The 18919-nt window shown below is 52.7% G+C and overlaps 1 protein-coding gene across 1 annotated transcript in view; it reads right to left on the bottom strand.

The window, feature by feature from the left end:
* The window catches only part of med13a (mediator complex subunit 13a), an 86922-nt gene that overhangs the window by 15865 nt on the left and 52138 nt on the right, over positions 1-18919 (bottom strand). The window contains exons 6-16 of the mRNA XM_035434917.1: positions 18803-18919; positions 18271-18433; positions 17834-17944; positions 15643-16362; positions 14068-14284; positions 10574-10604; positions 6238-6359; positions 5541-5631; positions 4273-4484; positions 2816-3015; positions 75-985 (exon numbers count right to left, since the gene is read on the bottom strand). The exon at positions 18803-18919 is cut by the window's right edge and continues 78 nt beyond it. Of these exons, the coding sequence (XP_035290808.1) occupies positions 75-985; positions 2816-3015; positions 4273-4484; positions 5541-5631; positions 6238-6359; positions 10574-10604; positions 14068-14284; positions 15643-16362; positions 17834-17944; positions 18271-18433; positions 18803-18919 (2895 nt within the window). The remainder of the gene's footprint in view (positions 1-74; positions 986-2815; positions 3016-4272; positions 4485-5540; positions 5632-6237; positions 6360-10573; positions 10605-14067; positions 14285-15642; positions 16363-17833; positions 17945-18270; positions 18434-18802) is intronic.

The following is an 18919-nucleotide window of genomic DNA, read 5'->3' as shown; positions in this document are numbered from 1 at the left end:
ATGAGAGCAGGGTTAAAGCTGATCTAAGGCACAGGTAAACCTGAGCGAGCTGAGACTGGAGCTGAGCCTCTCACCGTTGCGTTTGGCCCAGGGGTGGAGGCAGGTGCTCTTGACCAGGGTCTCGTCCACCTTCCCGCCGGACATGTTGTCCATGAACTGGCGCCCGTGCTCCAGGGCCAGGTAGCAGTCGCTGTGGTAGTCCCGCTCCTCCACGCGCACGCAGGCGGGGGCCCCGGGCCCCTTGGCCAGGGCGTCGGGCTCCAGGCCGGAGATGGGGGAGAAGGGGTTGGTGCACTGGTCCTGCAGCAGGAGGATGAGCTCGTCGGGGACGCGGTCCCTGGGGCTGCCGGCCCGCTCCAGGGAGGCGCTGCGCAGCGCCTCGAAGCGCCTCTCCGCCTCGCGGCTGACGTCCGAGCCCCGCCCGATGATGTCCAGCTCGTCCTCCAGGAAGAGGCCCGAGCCGTTGCCGTAGCGGCGGTTCATGACGGCGCTGAAGCCGCAGGTGCAGGAGTACTGCACCTCGCAGTTGGGGTCGCTGATGTAGACGCCCACGTCGGCGCCCTTGATGTTCATGTTGCACACGCACACGCAGCAGCTGTCGAAGTTGCAGTCCTTGAACAGGTTCATGACGGACTCGGACAGGATGAGGTTGACGTACAGGCTGTGCGCCTCCGGCACGGAGGGCACGGTCGCCGGCTCCACCGAGTTGAGGGGCCGGCAGGTGGAGGGCGTGGAGGCGGGCGAGTACAGGTCCGAGTTCTCGTACTTGAGCGAGCCCTGCACGCTGGAGGGGCCCCGGGGCGTGCGCGGCGTGCGCGGCGTCCGCGGGGTGGGGGCCGAGAAGCGGGGCGTGGCCGGGGAGGGCAGGATGCCCGGCCCGCTGTTGCTGGGCGGGGCGCTGTTGGACATGAAGGGCGTGTGCGTCTGGGGCGTGTACGTCTGGATGTACTCCGGGTCCATGGTGCTGCCCACGCTGGGGATGTTCCTGTGAGGAGGAGGAGGAGGAGTCACACGTTACAACCTTACATCCAATCACAGGCCCCCACGCCAATCAGACGGCTCAGCCAATCAGACGTCAGGGGCAGCCCAGGCAGCTGACCTATACCACACATGGCTCAGCCAATCAGACATCAGGGGCTACCCAGGCAGCTGGCCTATACCACACATGGCTCAGCCAATCAGACATCAGGGCCTGCCCAGGCAGATGAACTATACCACACAGACGGCTCAGCCAATCAGACATCAGGGCCTGGCCAGGCAGCTGGCCTGTACTACCGACGGCTCAGCCAATCAGACATCAGGGGTTGCCCAGGCAGCTGGCCTATGCCACACAGACTGCTCAGCCAATCAGACATCAGGGGCTGCCCAGGCAGCTGGCCTATACCACACAGACTGCTCAGCCAATCAGACATCAGGGGCTGCCCAGGCAGCTGGCCTATACCACACAGACTGCTCAGCCAATCAGACATCAGGGGCTGCCCAGGCAGTTGGCCTATACCACAGGATGGTTCAGCCAATCAGAAGTCAGGGGCTGCCCAGGCAGCTGGCCTATACCACACATGGCTCAGCCAATCAGACGTCAGGGGTTGCCCAGGCAGCCGGCCTATACCACACAGACTGCTCAGCCAATCAGACGTCAGGGGCTGCCCAGGCAGCTGGCCTATACCACACATGGCTCAGCCAATCGGATGTCAGGGGCTGCCCAGGCAGCCGGCCACAGCGCTGTTGCCCGGAGAAGGCTGACATGGCGAGGGGGGGCCTCCCCCCCGTCTCTCCGCGATGGACTATTTTGGGCAGGCGACTGCTCGGAGGACCACGGGCACAGCGTGTCCCCGAGAGCGCGGACCCCACCCCTGGAGCCGTTTACGGAGCGCGTCCCAAAATAAGAGCGGGTTTCTGCACCGCCCAGCGGGCCGCACCGTGCCAGAGCCAGCTTTTATTCGGCTGCGCTGAAGCGTCCCGTGTTATAACAGGGGGCCATTACAAACGGCCTCCGCTCCCGCCACCATTCTTACGGCCTGGAATTTACTGCCGGGCTCAGCGCTCTGCACGCAGCTCGCCAGAACCGCCAATCTTCCTACGGACCGATTCACCAAGTGCGGAAACTAAGTGCGTTCTCTTTTTTTCCCCCCCTTTTCTTCCCTCCCCACCTGGGGGGGGGGGGGGGGGCTTGTCACAAAACAGAAACGGCAGATTAAAATAAACGGCCGCAACTTGAACGCGGGGCCGAGTTCAGCACCGAACGGCGCACACCGCAAACGCTCGGAACCCGTTCCGCTTTAACACCCCGCCAAAGCCCACTCGCCCCCCCCCTCCCCCCAGGCCCCCCCCAGACCCCCCCCTCCCGTGCAGCTGATTTGCATACACCGCAATCTCGACGAACCGAAGCTGCGCATAAATCATTCAGGAAGTCATCCTCCCTGGAAACCCGACTCCCACTATGACGAGAGAGCAGACATCTGGTCAGAGGAGTCTGAATCCAACAGGCCGCGCGCGCACCAGGGCCCGCGGCGTTCCGGGCTCGCTCCAAACCGCCGCCGTCCGCGGCGTATCGGATTCAAACGGGAGCGTCGCCTCCGATTAGCCCCGATTTAGCGCACGTTTCCGCGCCGACTCCGGCAGACAAGTCACATTAAGAGAAACTGGAGCGCTGCTGGGAAATGTAGTCCCAAAGGGGAAACAACAAAAGACTAAACGGACATTCCAGCATTCCAGCATCCACCATCCCCTGGAAATGAGTTTAAAACTCCCCATTGCTTCCAGCAGCTTTAAAGTGAGGCGGTGAGGTGGATGGGGGTGGGGGGGCGGGGCTTACCCGTCCTTGTTGAGGAAGGTCATGGCGGGCACCGGGTTGAGCAGCTCCAGCTTGCCCACGGTCCAGCTGGGCCGGTACAGGCACTCCTCCGGCAGCTTGATGGGCGGCATGCACTGGCTGGGCAGCGCCTTCAGGGGGGCGAACATGGTGCAGCCCACAAACGGCTGGCACATCGCAGGCTTGTACACGAACGAGAAGTCCTGGGTACAGGAAGGAGGGAGGGAGAGAGGGAGGGAGGGGGAGAGAGGGGAGGGAGAGAGACAGAGAGACAGACAGAGAGGGGAGAGAGAGGGAGGGAGAGAGAGAGACCAAGACAGGGAGAGGAGGGAAAGAAGGGAGAGAGAGGGAGGGAGAGAGAGAGACAGAGAAAGACAGACAGAGGGGAGGGAGAGAGACAGAGAAAGACAGGCAGAGGGGAGGGAGAGAAACAGAGAGAAACACAGGCAGAGACAGAATGAGGGGGAGAGAGAGACAGAGAGAGATTAGAGGTGTAAGATGTCTCCAACCACAGCAGAACGTGGTCAACGCTCACAGCCGGATTGCAGTAATTCCATATTTATGTTCACTTTCAAACGTTTTTCCCCTGCTCCGAAAAGCCAAACGTATTAAATTGCACGTTAAATCGTTTTTTTTTCTTTCTTTTCCTCCTCCAGTGGAACCACACAGGAAACCCGGTGTTTGAAATACGGCATGAAACGCGACCACTTCACACGCAGCCGTTTCCTCGTTAAGTTAGCGCTCGCGCGTCACCTGTCTAACAGCGCCGCTTCGGAGCGATTAAAACGGCGAAGATCGGAGGACAAACACCCAAAGGCGGGCAAGGCACGGTTAATCTCTTAAAAGTGGCCTCCTCCTCCTCCTCCTCCGTCCGGGCAAACAGACGGCGTTAGCGACGGTAACCAGGAGAACGTGACCCGCTGTCGACGAGCGCTCGAGAGATCGGCGATTTGTGACGACGTCAAGTGTCGCGCAAACGTACACTTCAGAAGCCCGCGCCCCTTCAATACGCCGCCTGATTGATTAGGGAACACAAACAACACAGTGCTGCCTCAGTGCCCTCCGCGGGGAACTGCGGTGATTAATGTAGGGGATGTTCACTGGGCTTGGGGGGGTCCTGTAGGGACAGGGGGAGGGGGAGGGAGGGGCTGTGTCAGGGTGCATGGTTGTCCTCTGTCCTTGTCCATCATCTTGATTGTACAAGGGCTTGTTGCCGTCTGCGCATTAATTTAACACCGTTACTGTGTAAGACAGCAGATAATGCGATTAGAATGTTCTTAACCGAACATTCTAATGCTGATGTCACAATCGCTACCGGTAACTGAAAGCAACGTAGTTCTAGAACACTGACTTGGAAATCCGAGAGGAAAAAAAAACCTAATCTTCAATGGGTTAATGAAGCGCAGAGGAGTACAGGTCAGAGAACGACGGGGTGGGTGCCTGGCTGGCGGGGGGCTCACCTTGATTTCGGACGGCTTGGGGCTGCAGAAGCTCTCCTCCACCTCGATCTTGAAGTGGCCGCCCAGCGAGGAGGCGCCGTCCAGCAGGGTCATGCCGGACACGGCGTCCATGCTGCCGTAGTCCTTGCTGCCCATGTTCATGGGGGAGTAGCCCATGATGTGCTGCTCCAGCGAGGGCGGGGTCGGGAACATCTGGTGCAGGTCGGCCGAACCTGAAAGTTGAGCAGCGGGGTGGGGGAGTGGGGGTGGGGGTAGGGGGGTTGTTATTCCGCTCTTTAAAAGGTTCTGCATGGTCACTTCGCAAATCTCACACAGGAAGCTAGCGCCATTCAAGGTGTCTTTGGAAACTGGGTGACAGAGACATTTTCCTCTTCGCCCCCATGCTCGTGTTAAGAAATTTACACACAAGGGCAGTTATATCCCGCTGCACTCATTTCCTTGCAAATGATGATTAAGAGGTCGGGGCAGCAGTATTTAGCTCAAATTCAGGTAAAAGTGTACCGTTGCATTAGGGCCATAAGCTCACATTTGTTTTTCCAAGGGGCACATGTGCTCCTAAGTTCAAGACCACATTAATGTATCCAAATTAGTATGCTAAATAAACTTTCCCACTCAGCACTCATCAAATTGCAGGAGCAAATCTTCTTAAAATGGGAGCACTGGAGAGCACTGTGTATAAATGTGCTGCAAAAACAACCTGAAATTCTACCAAATTTCACCCAGTCATACAGATACTTGAAGCAAGGAGACTGTTGGTGTAACCGAGAGTGGTTAGGCCTCTGGAGATGCAAATTCTTCACCCAATTTCCTGCCCCATTCACAGGCTCCTGCATCTGTTTGTTCTGCAGGTGTTAACCGCTAACTGTTGCTGCCGTTTCCGGTGACTGAAAACCAGCGTCGTTTCCGAAAGGCGAGAGGAAAAAAATACCTACCCTCTCCACTAGGTGGCGAAGTGAGGAATTTTCAAAATGTCACTAATCAACAGGCCTGTCCCAACCTCACGGAAGAGCAACTTGGCCACACTTTTTAAAGAAATTTAAAATCTTGCCTGATTGACGAGATAAAGAATTGATTTTTAAAAAAAGCTAGTCCTTAAGCTGTCAAATATTTCCTTCACAAATACAGTTTGGTGAGTCAGAAAGCAAACAGGAACCCACCAAGCTGCGTCTGAGAGGAGCATTTAAACTGCCATTTGAATTGCGAGAGAAACACGAGCGACTGAACCCTGGTGAAAATCTCAAATGGAGAAGGAGGAGAGGGTTACTCACTTATGCACGGGAGGGGGTCCAGTGTCGCTGGCTTGGAGTCCTTATTGCCGAATTTCTCCTCCGCCCCGCCGTGAGCGCGTCTGGAGCCAGGCTGCGTGGGAATCAACAGCGGTTGGAGTATTGATCAGCCACATATCACACCATGTCCTGAGACAGACACTCAAAGCTGGGAATAACCTGAGGCAGACAGCCCCACCCACTCAGACAGCCACGCCCACTCATTAAGGGCCAGTCCCACCCACTCAAACAGCCCCACCCACTCAGAGACGGCCACACCCACTCATTAAGGGCCAGCCCCACCCACTCAGAGACAGTCCCACCCACTCAGACAGCCACACCCAATCAGGGCCAGCTCGATCCACTCAGGGTCAGCCCAACCCAATTGGAGCCAGTCCCACCCACTCAGAGACAGCCAGACCCAATTAGACAGCCGCATCCACTCATTAAGGGCCAGCTCCACCCACTCGAAGAGAGCCACACCCACTCAGGGTCAGCAGGCATTACTAACAGAACCTTTCCCAGGAATCCACCTGGTTTGTAAAAGCCAAGGGCAGAGCCGGAGGCCGGGCTTGACCTCTGAGGCCTTAATCCGCTACGGTTCGCCCCGTATCATTTCTGGGGGTTGCTGGGGCTGGACTTCCCGCTAACGGGACGTTCCTCCGTCGCGGTTCTTTTTTTTTTTTTTTTTTTTACTGACCGCGAGCTCGTCCTCGTCAGAGTTGAAGAGGTTGTCCAGGTCGTTCATGGACACGGCCAGGTCCGTCTCGTGAATCAGGCTGGTGGAGGTGGTGCGGTTCTGGGCGGCCGCACGCTGCGCATCTGTGGGGGGGGGGAGAGGGAGAGAGAGAGGGAGGAAGGGAGGGTGGGGGAGAGAGGGAGAGAGAGAAAGGGAGGGAGAGACAGAGAAAGGGGGAGAGAGAGGGAGCGGGGGAGAAACAAAGATGGGGAGGGAAAGGGAGGGTGGGAGGGGGAGAGAGGGAGAGAGTGAGCAAGAAGGAGGGAGGGAGGGAGAAAGGAGAAGAGGAAGAGACAAAAAAAGAGATTAAAGCCGCAAGCGGCGTTGGGAGGGGTCCAAGCATTGGCAGCATCGCGCCCCCTATGGAGCGATTTTAAAATGGCTGTGTCCTCATGGTCATACGCCTTCACCCAACATATGTACTGAATATTGTGATGATCGTATAAAAAATTGATGACTTGTGGCCAATTTTGTGCTGAGACGCTGGCTGATGACTTAGTTGCGTCGCCATGGATGTGTCCTGACAGCTTCACGTCAAGGCCTTGACTATGTCGTAACATTTAGATGGCATGGCGTAACACTTAGATGGCCGAGCGTGTATGTACAGCTGCAGCGCTTCCCTGCCGCAACTAAAAAAAGCGCCACACTAGTGTTGTCATGATAGAATAGAATAATAATTAGAAAAACAAATTCATGGTTTATGAACAACCTGGTTCATGAACAACCTTTAAGTTGAAGCCTCTGCAACATATGAATATGCAGAGGCCTATAGTGTTACAACACTGAACAATGGAGAAATATGTTAAATATATTTCTGAAATTGAACAGTTGTAAAGTAAATAATCTTTAAAACAGGTCTTTCACCTTTAAATAGATTTAAAAACAGCATATTGTAATAACAATACAGCATCTATCTATAATAAAATATTTCCAAATTGGAACACCTATTGCTACTGAAGTGAACTGAGTCAAAGCTTGCGCTGAATCAAAGAGCTGAGTGCACAAGCACAAGTCACCTCACTTGCCAACCTTAGTTGCTACTGCCTTCTAGCGAAGATTCTGACAAACTACACTTTTCATCCTCTAAATCAGTAATGCGGGAGACAATTTTCCCTGGCTTTTATATTTGACTCAAAACTACCGAACGTCGGAATATTCTAATACCGAACCGTTAATTTTTTTTCTTTTCTTTTTTTTTAAGTGCCGAGAAAGTGCTGAAGTTTTGGTATACTGTGCAACACTACGTCAGACACATATTCCAATCCATTGCTCAGTTTAGCAGAGAATGCACATTTCAGAGCGCCACAGAGACAGATAGAATAATAACACATGAATGCACATTTCAAATAATAACTACGACATTGAGAAAAAACGGAAAAAAGACCTTATATCAACTCGCGAATTGCGTGGTCCGCGCAAAGTAGACTACCGTTTTATTTATTTAGACATTGGCAAATAAGAAACGTTTTAGTTGCGTTGACCTATAAAACGCTATTCCAAAAGCAAAGTCAGACATGTTATACATCGTTAGAAAGCTTATAATCTCACCTACTGAATACATGAATTGTCAATCAAGCCAAATTGGACTAAGAAGAACGACAACGCCGTACGCAACAGGTGTGGTATTACGCACAGCTATTTTTGAAAAAATCCGACATTTCACAAACGGATTATCCAAGACAATATATGGCCACTCATTCGCAAAAGGGACATCTCTACGCGTAAAACCAATGGTATGATTGTATATTTATTCAATGTGTAGTCCCAGATATTGACTGTAGAATGACGTGGTAATTTTTTAAAAAAAAGTTAGTCTCGCTTATTTCGTCATTCAGTTAGCAGCGTTTTCACTGCTGTATTGGCATATTTTAGGGCTAATGTCGGGTTCATCTTGTTGCTACGGAATATTGCATTACATTACAGGCATTTGGCAGACGCTCTTATCCAGAGCGATGTACAACAAAATGTATAACCATAACCAGGAACAAGTGTGTCGAAAACCCTAGAGGGCAGTAGCCTACCGTTCTAAGTGCAGGGAACAACCGCATTGTTCAATTTAAACCCTGTAGGTTACACTGATTAACACTAACACAGACAAGAACAGCAACAACGCAGTCTATGAAAAAATTCAAGCAATAGTTAAGACGAGTTAAAACTAAGTCACCTACGAAACAACTACCTAGTTACAACCCTAAGCTTACAGTCAATTTAGAGATTAAATTGAGAATACGATTTCTCTCAGCATAATGACGGATTTAAAGACTAAACGAACTCACTCGATATTGTCTTCAAATTGACCGTATTATTTATTTTGACATTGGCAGACTACAGCATAAATTGCGTCTTTTGTTTATATTCAATATTAGTAATTGCAGCGAGAAACTGCAACTCTAGGTCGTTATGTGATGGTAGCAACGGAACGAAGCGGACTATATATGTATTAGGCTACCGTTATTATTTCATTATACCAGCGTGTTTTCGCGCGTTTGCACAGAAACTCAGAACCCATAAATAAAATGGTTTAGCTGTTTCTCAGCATAATGACGGATTTAAAGAGTAAACGAACTCACCTGTTATTGTCTTCAAATGGATCCATGTCAAAGAAAAGTAATGATTCATTCTCTCAAAGCTTTACCGTAGCGTATTATTTATGTAGACATTGGCAGAGTACAGTATAAACTGCGTCAGTTGTGAATATTCAATGTTAGAAATTGCAGCGAGAAACTGCAGCTGTAGACACAAGATAGTCTGTTATGTTATGGTAGCAACGGAACGAAGCGGACTATGTATGTATTACCGTCATTGTTTTATTATACCAGCGTGTTTTCGCGCGTGTGCACAGAAACTCAGAACCTATCAATAAAATGGTTTAACTATTTCTCAGCATAATGACAGATTCAAAGACTAAACGAACTCACCCGATACTGTCTTCAAATGGATCCATGCCAAAGAAAAGTAATTATTCATCCTCTCAGAAAGCTTTTACTGAAAAACTTTTGGTCGCCTATCCTAGCATGCACGCTAGGTGGCAGTGTCAGACCGTGCTTTCACTGATAAAAACTAGCGTCGCCATGGTTGTCGCTTGCCGTAAAGAAGTTTACTCGATGTCGTAATCGTTTGGATTTGGAGCTCCAGCTTTTCCGCACCCCACCTACTGAAAAAGTCCAAATGGTGTGCAAACCATATGGCGGACATAGGTGCTCCCAATAGGAAAGTTGTAGAGCACATTCAGATGCATCAGTCGATGAAGTTTTGTGTTGATCTGACTTACGGTGTGGGAGTTATGACCTTTTAAACTATGATCCTTTGTCATAGCGCCACCATCTGGCCGACATAGGTGATTTTTAGTGCCTGAGTAGTGGGGGGCCATAGGAACCCACCTACCAAAGTTGGTTGGTCTACAACTTATGGCTGCTGAGCCTCAGACATTTTAGCTGAGAAAACTGCCACGCCCCAACTAAAAAGTCTAAATGGCGGGCAAACAATATGGCGGACATAGGTGGGGCCAATGGCAAAGTTGTAGAGCACGTTCAGATGCATAGGTCGATGAAGTTTTGTGTTGATCTGACTTATGGTGTGGGAGTTATGGCCTTTTACGCAAAACCCTTTGTTATAGCGCCACCATCTGGCCGACGTACGTGGTTTTTAGTGCCTGAGTAGTGGGGGGCCATAGGAACCCACCTGCCAAATTTGGTTGCTCCAGGACTTATGGTTGCTGAGCCTCAGACACTTTTAGCGGAGAAAAATAAGAATAATAATCCTAACAGATACAATAGGGTTCCACCAGCTTCGCTGCTTGGACCCCTAATAAGGGGAGAAAGATTATACAGATGTATAGACATGCACTTTTACATTTCTCTATGCACGCTTTGGCAATATTTACAAGAGCATTTCACGCCAATAAAGCGTTTTGTAATGTGAATTAGAGATGAGAGAGAGAGAGGCGGAGAGAAACGGGTCGGGATTACAGAGCGCACGGCCGATCCCCTGTAGGCGCCGCACGTGGCCGTGGAGCTCTGGGTAATAGCCTTACGCGGCTGAGGGATCAGGGTCAGCGCTCTGAGCCGCGCGGGGACCATCGGGGCCGGCCGGCGAGGCAGCGCTAATCGCTACGCTAACGCCGGGGCCGGCCCAGCTCAGGCGGCGACGACGCCGTGGAGACGGGGGCCCGGACTGCGCGGCGTCGCCTCCATCTGAGCGCAAGGCCTGATGGGATTGGGGACGGGGGGCACGGGGGAGGGGCCATCCTCGTCACCTGACTCGCTGAATGTGTGAAGGAGCGACATCGAATGCTTACCATCAGCTGGGCCCGATCCACTGTCATCCCCCTGCATAAACAGAAAGAGAGGACAAGAAGAAGAAAGTTTAGAGCATGTTTTGTCTTCAACAGCAGAGAGAGAGTGAGACAGCGAGATATCCAACAGAGAGAGAGAATGAGAGTGAGAGACAGAGAGAGATATCTTGGTGTACAGGCAGAGGCATTTCAAGTGTAATGACTCAAAAAAAATTCCGTTAAATCTAACATGGGTCTGGGGAGGACAAGTAAAACATTCCTCTACTTGTGATCAGTCTACAGTAACTTTAATCTGTCTGAGGAAGAGCAAATTTGGAATGGCATGTTCCAGTCATTAATTTCATCGTGCTTATCTCCAGTGAAAGGTTTAACATGTTCTTCCAAAACGGACCCGTGACTAGCAAAGCACCAACAACGATTCTGTGAGAACTAAGCAAGCGATACCTTATTCATGTTATGCGGTTGTACACATACTGGCATACAGTGACAAACGAGATTGATTTCGGGTAGAGCCTGTCCATCCCTTTATCATAGCGGCACACAATATACACCTAACAGATTTTATCTCATGGCTTACAAACATACAACGTCAAACTCCACAACTGGCGGGGTCGATAGTTCGTAATGCCAAAATCTGTAATGTGATAATATCACTGCCTTGATTCGTAAACAATTATATACGGTTTCAAAATACAGATGTACTCAAATATTTAAAAGTCAATTAGGACAGTCGTCTGCAAAAACACACGAGAAAAGCAAAATACGCAATGTTACGTAAACGGATGAAAGGTGTGTATTACGGAAATTCGCGAGCATTTCAATTCCCGGTTTAGATACGTCTCATAAAAACGAAAACATGGGAATGCTTCCAAAAAAAGGGCGTCACACTACAAACGCGCAAAAACGAAGCTTTTCTGACGGCAGCTGGGCGTAGCCCAAATTTCTCACCCAACCCGGAGCACCACTTCAAAGTTTTGGCTCCGCGTCGCATTTCTGACATTTGCGAGCGAGTGCCAGGAAAGGCTGCGGAACACTCTGTTTCGCACGGGTTTCCTCATCTGGGGATAACTGGCAAAGGGACTGGCGGAAAATTCCCGTCGACAGAGCATGGAGGACGCCGCGCAGCGCGCGCAGTCAGACACTCAGCGTTTCTGACACAGTCATGCGTCAGCCACTACAGAGTGGGTGATGCGCGCTCTTCGACAGAGCTATGAATTAAGTGCATTATGAGCTATTTGCGTTCGTTACGGCAGCGTGTGTAACGACCCCGAAATAGCCTCGGTAATTTTCGCTTTTTTCCTTTCAGACTTTTTTTGTGAAGTGTAAACAAGCAGAGGGCGCGCCGCAGATTTTCTTACTAAGCAGGGAGCAGGTACATAAATAAACGCATCGACAGGATTATCACCTCCAGCGCGACGGCGAAGCCGCAAAGCCCCCGTCCCTTCAATGGAAAAATCTCACCGGGAGATGCTTGTGCGTAGAAGCCACAAATACTTTTTCCCGAAAGTGTCAGGGGGGCGTGATTGGGATGACTCTTTTTGAAAAACCCGATGCTTTTCAGCAGTAATTCTTTTTATCCTTTCAGCGCTGCTCGGAAAACAGCAGTGACGGTGTTCGACAGAAGCTGCAGAGAGTCACCATTTGCAGCAGCTCCAAGGCAACAACTGGCAGACAGGTTTCACAAGTTTCCAGGTGAGATGAATTAAATTAATTCTCATTAATGAAAAAATACACTGAGGCGAGGAATATTCTTAAGGCACAAAGACTGGGATATGTGCCCGGCCCTGTTTAACCAGCACTGCTGCATCTCGAGTTTTACTCTCCTTAAAATAAAGGCCTTAATGGAGACTTCCTCTGCATGGGCTAGGGCCACTTATAGAACAGGGCCCGTTCCAGGGGGCCCCAATCCAACGCGATAAACCCGGTAAACAGCTCATAAAAAGGCGGGCCAAGCTCGTAATAAATATTAAGAGCAGCACACCCGGTGAGCCAATCAGACCGCAGCCGGGTGGCCGGGCAGGAGCGAGCGGCACTTCCGCGTTGGCGCGGTTAACTCCGAGCCCGGAAGACCGCCAACGAAGCCTCGCCACGCCGCACCACCGATGGGGACCGAGACGCGTGGGCACTGCGGCCGCGAAACCGAAACCGAAACTCGAAACTCGTAAAGGGGGGGGGGTTTTGAAGCAGCCGGCCTGCGAGAAGGTGCTGGTTCCATGAAGACGGGTTAAATACATTTATGCCGCTAATTTCTCCCGCCATTGCAGCTGCTAGCGGTTTGGAGCGGGAACGCCGAGGCGGGACAGACCCTCCTGCCCCTTTATTAGCCACGGGATCCCAGCACCCACCCAAGACGGGAATTAAAAGTGCAGGGCCTCTATGCAGCACAACAACGAACAAACGTTTTAGAAAGCCCTCATTCGGGCAGAAAGATTCCCGTTAAGGGAGCCATAACGCGTCGCGCGAAAGGTCTTATTCATTTGATGACCCGCTTTCGCGGCAAAGCTTGCGCGGGCCAGACAGAATAACGGCGAGGAATGAAGAGTTTGGAATGAAGAGCGGAGCGGTTCTGTTTGACATCGTGATGCTGATTAACCCTGCTACCGCACACTCTCCGGAAGCAGAACGTCCAATTTCATCCCCTCGATACACCCGAATAGAAAACGCTTCCCCTCTCGAGATGAAGGGGGGGAGGACTTTGCCACGCTCATTACAGATGGGGGGGGGTGCTTCGGATATTACCGTTAAACACACCGACCCCCTAGAGGACTAAATCTAGAACGCGACCTTTTCGCGACCTTTCCGGTGGTCATGTGACCCCGTTGTTCAAGCGGTATAAAAGCGATGCACGTCGGCCCTGCCGCGGTGCTCTCTCGCCACATAAAACCCGCAGGAATCTGCCGAGGAACATTTCTGAGCCATAAAGGCTGATGAGCTCGTAAACGTAGCGAGGGAGCGTGTTTAAGGCCTAAATAAATATCACATTCACCTCCGCATTACTCCACGTGCTATTTTTTAAATAAGGTTTTGGAAAATCAACTGCAGTGTATCGGGCCTGTATAATGCAGTTCTTAACTATGAAACTCTCTGCTATCTAAATTGTGTCAATTTGTCACGTTTGGTACTAATGTCTTCCACCTGTCTCCTATTACATTTCCTGCATGTATTCTCAAAAGCTGCATCCAGACTTAATGAAGGCGCACTATGCTGAAGCACTGGTTACATTGTGCTTGAACAGTGTGTACAATCTTCTTTGAAAGTCCCACTTACAGGAAAACCACTTCATATGAACCGTCCTCTATCATGCCACAGTAGGCGACTCAAATCTGACACGGTTATGGAACTGGAAATCAGGTGGAGGGGAAAGCAAAGATTGGAATTTTGGAATTCAGTGAGAACAGACAAGGGAACAGGTCAAGGCGTCCATTGAAACATTCGGAGAAACACATCTAGGAATCGACAATTTAACTTGGCCTCCTCCATCCCTTCGGCCGACCCACCTTGTGTTTCTTCCCGACCTCCCTCTCGCCGCTCTGCTTGTCCTTCTTGTCGGGGAAGAGGAACTCCACGTCCCCCTCCACGAAGGCGTAGGGGTCCACCTCGGGCTCGTGGTCGCCGTCGCCGATGTCGGCCGACAGGTACTGGTTCCTCCTCTGCAGGTACATCTGCACCCGCTCCTCCGACACCTTCAAGGGCCTCTTGGACGTGGACATCAGCCTGAAAGGAAAGGCGGCCACAGTGTCACCTGTCTGCCGGCTCCTTCGCTGCCAGGCACAGTCGGAGCGCTAACCAGGGGAGTCCAGTTTAACGCTAGCCGTTAGCCGTAGCTGTTAGCCATAGCTGTCAGCCAGCTGTTATCTACCCGTTAGCCGTAGTACGTCTCATGCAGGCCCTTAGACTGCGCTAAAAACGTTACAGTAAACTCAGCCCCTTTAATTACATTAAAAAACTAGTGGCGTTGATGCTCCAGTCACACGCACTTAAAGGAGATATAAAACAAAGCAAAGTAATTATCTCGAAGGCAACAAGAAAAGCATCTGATGGGTTGAGATAATGAAATGAGAGCCTTACACACACACACGCGCGCACACACAAAGAAGGCTGATAAAAACAGTTTGGCTTGTATCCAACGCAGAAGCCGCAACACTGCGGCTAATTGACAGACGAGACTTTCTTCCTTCTGGTGTTGTGGCTGGTGCGTTCATCATCTCCGTTCCTCTGGAGGATTACCACCGGCAGAATTACCACTTCAGAAACGCCACTTCCCTCCGCAAATACCGTGCAGAGACGGCGCTCGCTGCAAACGGCTTCGACAGTGGCGGCCGCTGTCGCCGCTGCGGAGTCGATCCCCGCGGCGCCTTCCCCGCTTCCCGAGTTCGGGCATTACGGGCGGATTCGGGCTTTAACGGAGGACCAAAGGAGTCCAGTTTAACGCTAGCTGTTAGCTACTGCAGCTGTTAGCCGTAGCAGTTAGCCAGCTGTTAACTACTGCAGCTGTTAGCCGTAGCAGTTAGCTAGCTGTTAACTACTGCAGCTGTTAGCCGTAGCAGTTAGCTAGCTTTTAGCCGTAGCATGTTTCATGCAGGCCCCTTAGACTGTGCTAAAAATGTGAAAGTAAACCCAGCCTATTTTAATTACATTTAAAAACTAGTGGCGTTGATGCTCCAGTCACACGCACTTAAAGGAGATATAAAACAACGCGAAGTAATTATCGCGCGCAGCTCCTTAACTCACTCTCAGTGCGCTACAGGCCTTTTTTCTCTGGATGAGGGGGATCCGTTATTTCACCTACCCCTTACCTGCCCCCCCTCAGGTGTGAAAAGGCCCCGGGGCCCCAGCCCGCCGTGGCGTCGGCCGCGCGTATCAGAACGCGCGATGTCAAAAGGGCGCATAGCGAGGGATTAATGTGGCGTGTGCGCTCAGCGCGGCCGGGTGGAACATTCCGGAAAGAGGTCGGGGCTTTTGTGTCGCCGCGCTCCAAAACACTTTCCCCTCTAACAGATAAACATGGAGCTCTGACGAGAGGTCGGAGGTCGTGTACAGGGAGGGGAGAGGGGAGGGGGGGCGGGACTCACTCTGTGACGGACACGACGGAATCCGACCCGCCCGCCGCCTCGTCGCGCAGCTTGTCTCCGGGCAGCTGCGGCGTGGGGAAGTCCGCGTCCTTCCTCCGCGGGAGCATGAAGAAGCGCCAGGGGGCGTGGCCTCCGTCCTCCTCCAGGTTGACCGCCGCCCCCACGTACACGGCGGGCTCCTGGGGCTCGGGGAAGGCGGCGTGGAAGGGCGGGACCACGGCGTCCAGGCGGGGGTCCTCGGGCCCCTTGGGCGGGGCCAGGCAGGGCTCGGAGGCGGGCGGGGGGTAGAAGTGTTGGTTGTGGGGCGTGGAGGGGTTCTTGGCCTCGCCCCCCTCCTCCCCGCGCTCGCAGGGGTGGGGGCTGAGGGGCGGGGGCTGCGGCGAGCCGGGCGTCTCCGCGGAGCTGGCGCCACCGCCGCCGCCGCCGCCGTGCAGCTGGGGGGCCTTGGCGGGCGGCGCGGCGTCGGCGGGTCTCAGCCCGGCGAAGCGCCCGCCCTCCTGCGCCCGCATGCCCAGCCGCGCGCCCGGGGCGTCGGGCTCCAGCGCCGCGTCCTCGCTGGCCGCGCTGCGGTGGTGGAACGGCGTCTGCGGCCGCTTCTGCAGCTTCTCGCCCTTCTCCGGCTTCTCCGCCGCCTTGTGCTTGGCGGGCGGCTGCGCCGGCTGCCCCGCGGACGCCGGCTGCCCCGGGGTGCTGCCCATGCGCTGCTTCAGGTTTTTATGCCTGGAACACATTGTTACATCACAAAGGGGCACCATTATTACATCACGCATGTTCTTATTCATTTACATATTCAAACACGTCAGGTTCATAACTTTCCTCAAGAGCACGATGGCTGTACCCTACCAGGGATGTGAACCTACAATCTCTCTGGGGATGAGAACCTACAATCTCTCATAGGGATGTGGACCTACAGTTTCTCAGGGGATGTGAACCAACAATCTCTCAGGGGATGTGAACCTACAATCTCCCAGCAGCCCAGTGCCTTAACCAATATACAACACCCTCGCCCATATTAACAATGTCACCGATTAAGTACCTGCTTGGGCAATCGCTGATTTTAGAATAACTGCCCTCCCTAGCAGCACACTGAGGAACTGTACGCTCTGCTCTTCGTGCTGCGCTCACAAGAGCACTTTTTCCACTTCCGGTGATTTAGACTAACATTACATCCCTTCTGAAGGAGCTAAACGCAATAGTGCTTTAGCGCAATAGTAGCGTTAGCTTCACTGCTAGCATTCATAATTCTTCACACAATTACAAGCACTTCATGTGGTTTTTCCTAACAGAAAAAACCCACCCAATCTAAATGTTAACTCATCTTGTGTAGGTTTAACATATTTTTTTTTTTTAGTTCTCTCAAGAGTAATTTTGCAGAATTTGTAAAGTCGAAAAGCTAAAGTCCAACGTCATAACAGTTTACAACTCTTCCACTGTGACTCTAAGAACAACTCTACGACTGCACACTTCTCTAAACTAACAGCATTAGAGGGCTTTAAAATGAAGATGTAAAGGTTAATATTTCACTTCTACGGATCATTTTATGGCCTTACTGGCATTTGCACCGACGACCGTTTCATATCCCTTTTCCTGCTAAGTAAAATATTCGCTTTGTTCTTTAAATGGAGCAGCAACCTGCCATTTGCCACAATGTACTGTGTAATGTACCCCCCCTCCAATCTCCAGCGGGCTAACTTTCTGTCCGCCGCGGCGGAGGGTTCCGGAAAATCCCCCCAGTGCCGGCAGGGCCGTCCGAGGGCCGCGAGGGCCGGGGGCCGCCGCTTCAGCGGGCCCTGTTAACTCCTCCCCCTGCGCCCCCCCCCCTCCACTCCACCCCCCACCCCTCCGCCCACAGAGCCATTTATCATCATTACAGTGTTTTACACGCGTTTGTTTTCCTCCCCCAGCGCTGCCGTTTTTAGAAACCGTCTCGTTCCCGAAAGTGTCCGTCCGGTCACCCGGCTGGCGGACATCTCTCAGTCCAGAGAAACCGGGAAAAGCGATGACGCCGACCGCTGCTGATGCGATACTGATACAAACACAATCACCTGGACGCGCAAACATTTCTCACGGCCCATGGGCATTTCTGACACCAGAAAGGGCGGGAAAACTGGCAATTAAGCATCATTTAAACTAATGGGAGGACATGCGGTAAGAAAACAGGCCCAGCAGATTTAACTGTTCTCTACGGTACCTTGAGCAGTTGCAGTTTGACCGTTGCGCGGGTTCCACGAAGTCCCAGACTCCAGCTCTGTCCGCCGCGTCGTCCTCGCACGTGCCGTTGGTCGTCGCCGAGAACTTCCGCCTGGAACAGAGCCAAACGGCGTTCGGTCACCTCAGCAACGCGCCAGTTTCCGTCCTGCCGTCCGACCCGGCGACGGCGCGGGTAACGGACGAGATTCCGGATGCGCTCCGGGATTAGGTTCGCACAAGCCGCCCGTAACACCGAAAGTGGACAGCGGCCATGTTTCCCTTGGCCTCGAACTGGCAAACCCATTAAGGCACTTGTCTGAGGAGCAGTAATGTTGAAGAGTCAAGGACCCACTTGAGGCTGAAGTAAATAAATGAATGGGGCTGAGAGTGACTGAAAGGAGGTGGGGGGGGGGGGGGGGGGGTGTTGTCTCCACTCACTTGTTCTGGGCTCGGTTGATATTGCACTCCTGCCACACCCGCTCCACCACCTGGCTGGCCAGCTTGCGCGGGATCTTCCCGCCGTGGTGACTGGTGCTGTCCGCGCTGAAGGCGTCCGTCACCGAGGAGAACTTCACCCATTTCTGCGCCGACTGGGAGTCCACTGCGGAGCGGAGGACAGAAACACGCGGTAAATACAGCCATTCCACATCACAAGAGTGCCCTCAGTCTCCTTTATGAACCCCAAACAGGGGCCGCTTGCCTGCTTCTGAGGAGAAGGCTAAATTAGCCTTCGCTCAAACAGCTAGCCCGTTAGCTCTCGCCTAGCCCGTTAGCGCTCCCCTGCTTCTCTCCTGTTCTTTTGCATAGCAGATAAGCATTAGCACTGACGCTTCTCACCTTTGGGGAAAGCGTGATGATGAATTAGCGCTCCGAGATAACACGCAAGAGCAAGGAAGTTTGTGTAAGGACACAGCGTTCACGAGGGGGTGGGGTGGGCGGGGGGGGGGGGAGCGTTTGAGCATTAGCGTACCTGTCTGGGCCTCCTCGGGCGAGGTGGGGGGGGTGAGGGTGACCGAGGACATGGCGGGGTCCCGTTGGGAAGCAGGCACTTGGGGGCCCCCCAGGTAGACGGCTGTGCAGTGGGAGG

Source organism: Anguilla anguilla, chromosome 9 (genome assembly GCF_013347855.1).
Source record: "Anguilla anguilla isolate fAngAng1 chromosome 9, fAngAng1.pri, whole genome shotgun sequence".
Taxonomy (NCBI): domain Eukaryota; kingdom Metazoa; phylum Chordata; class Actinopteri; order Anguilliformes; family Anguillidae; genus Anguilla; species Anguilla anguilla.
The sequence above is the reverse complement of the archived record's forward strand: the minus strand, read 5'-3'. Positions and strand labels throughout refer to the sequence as shown.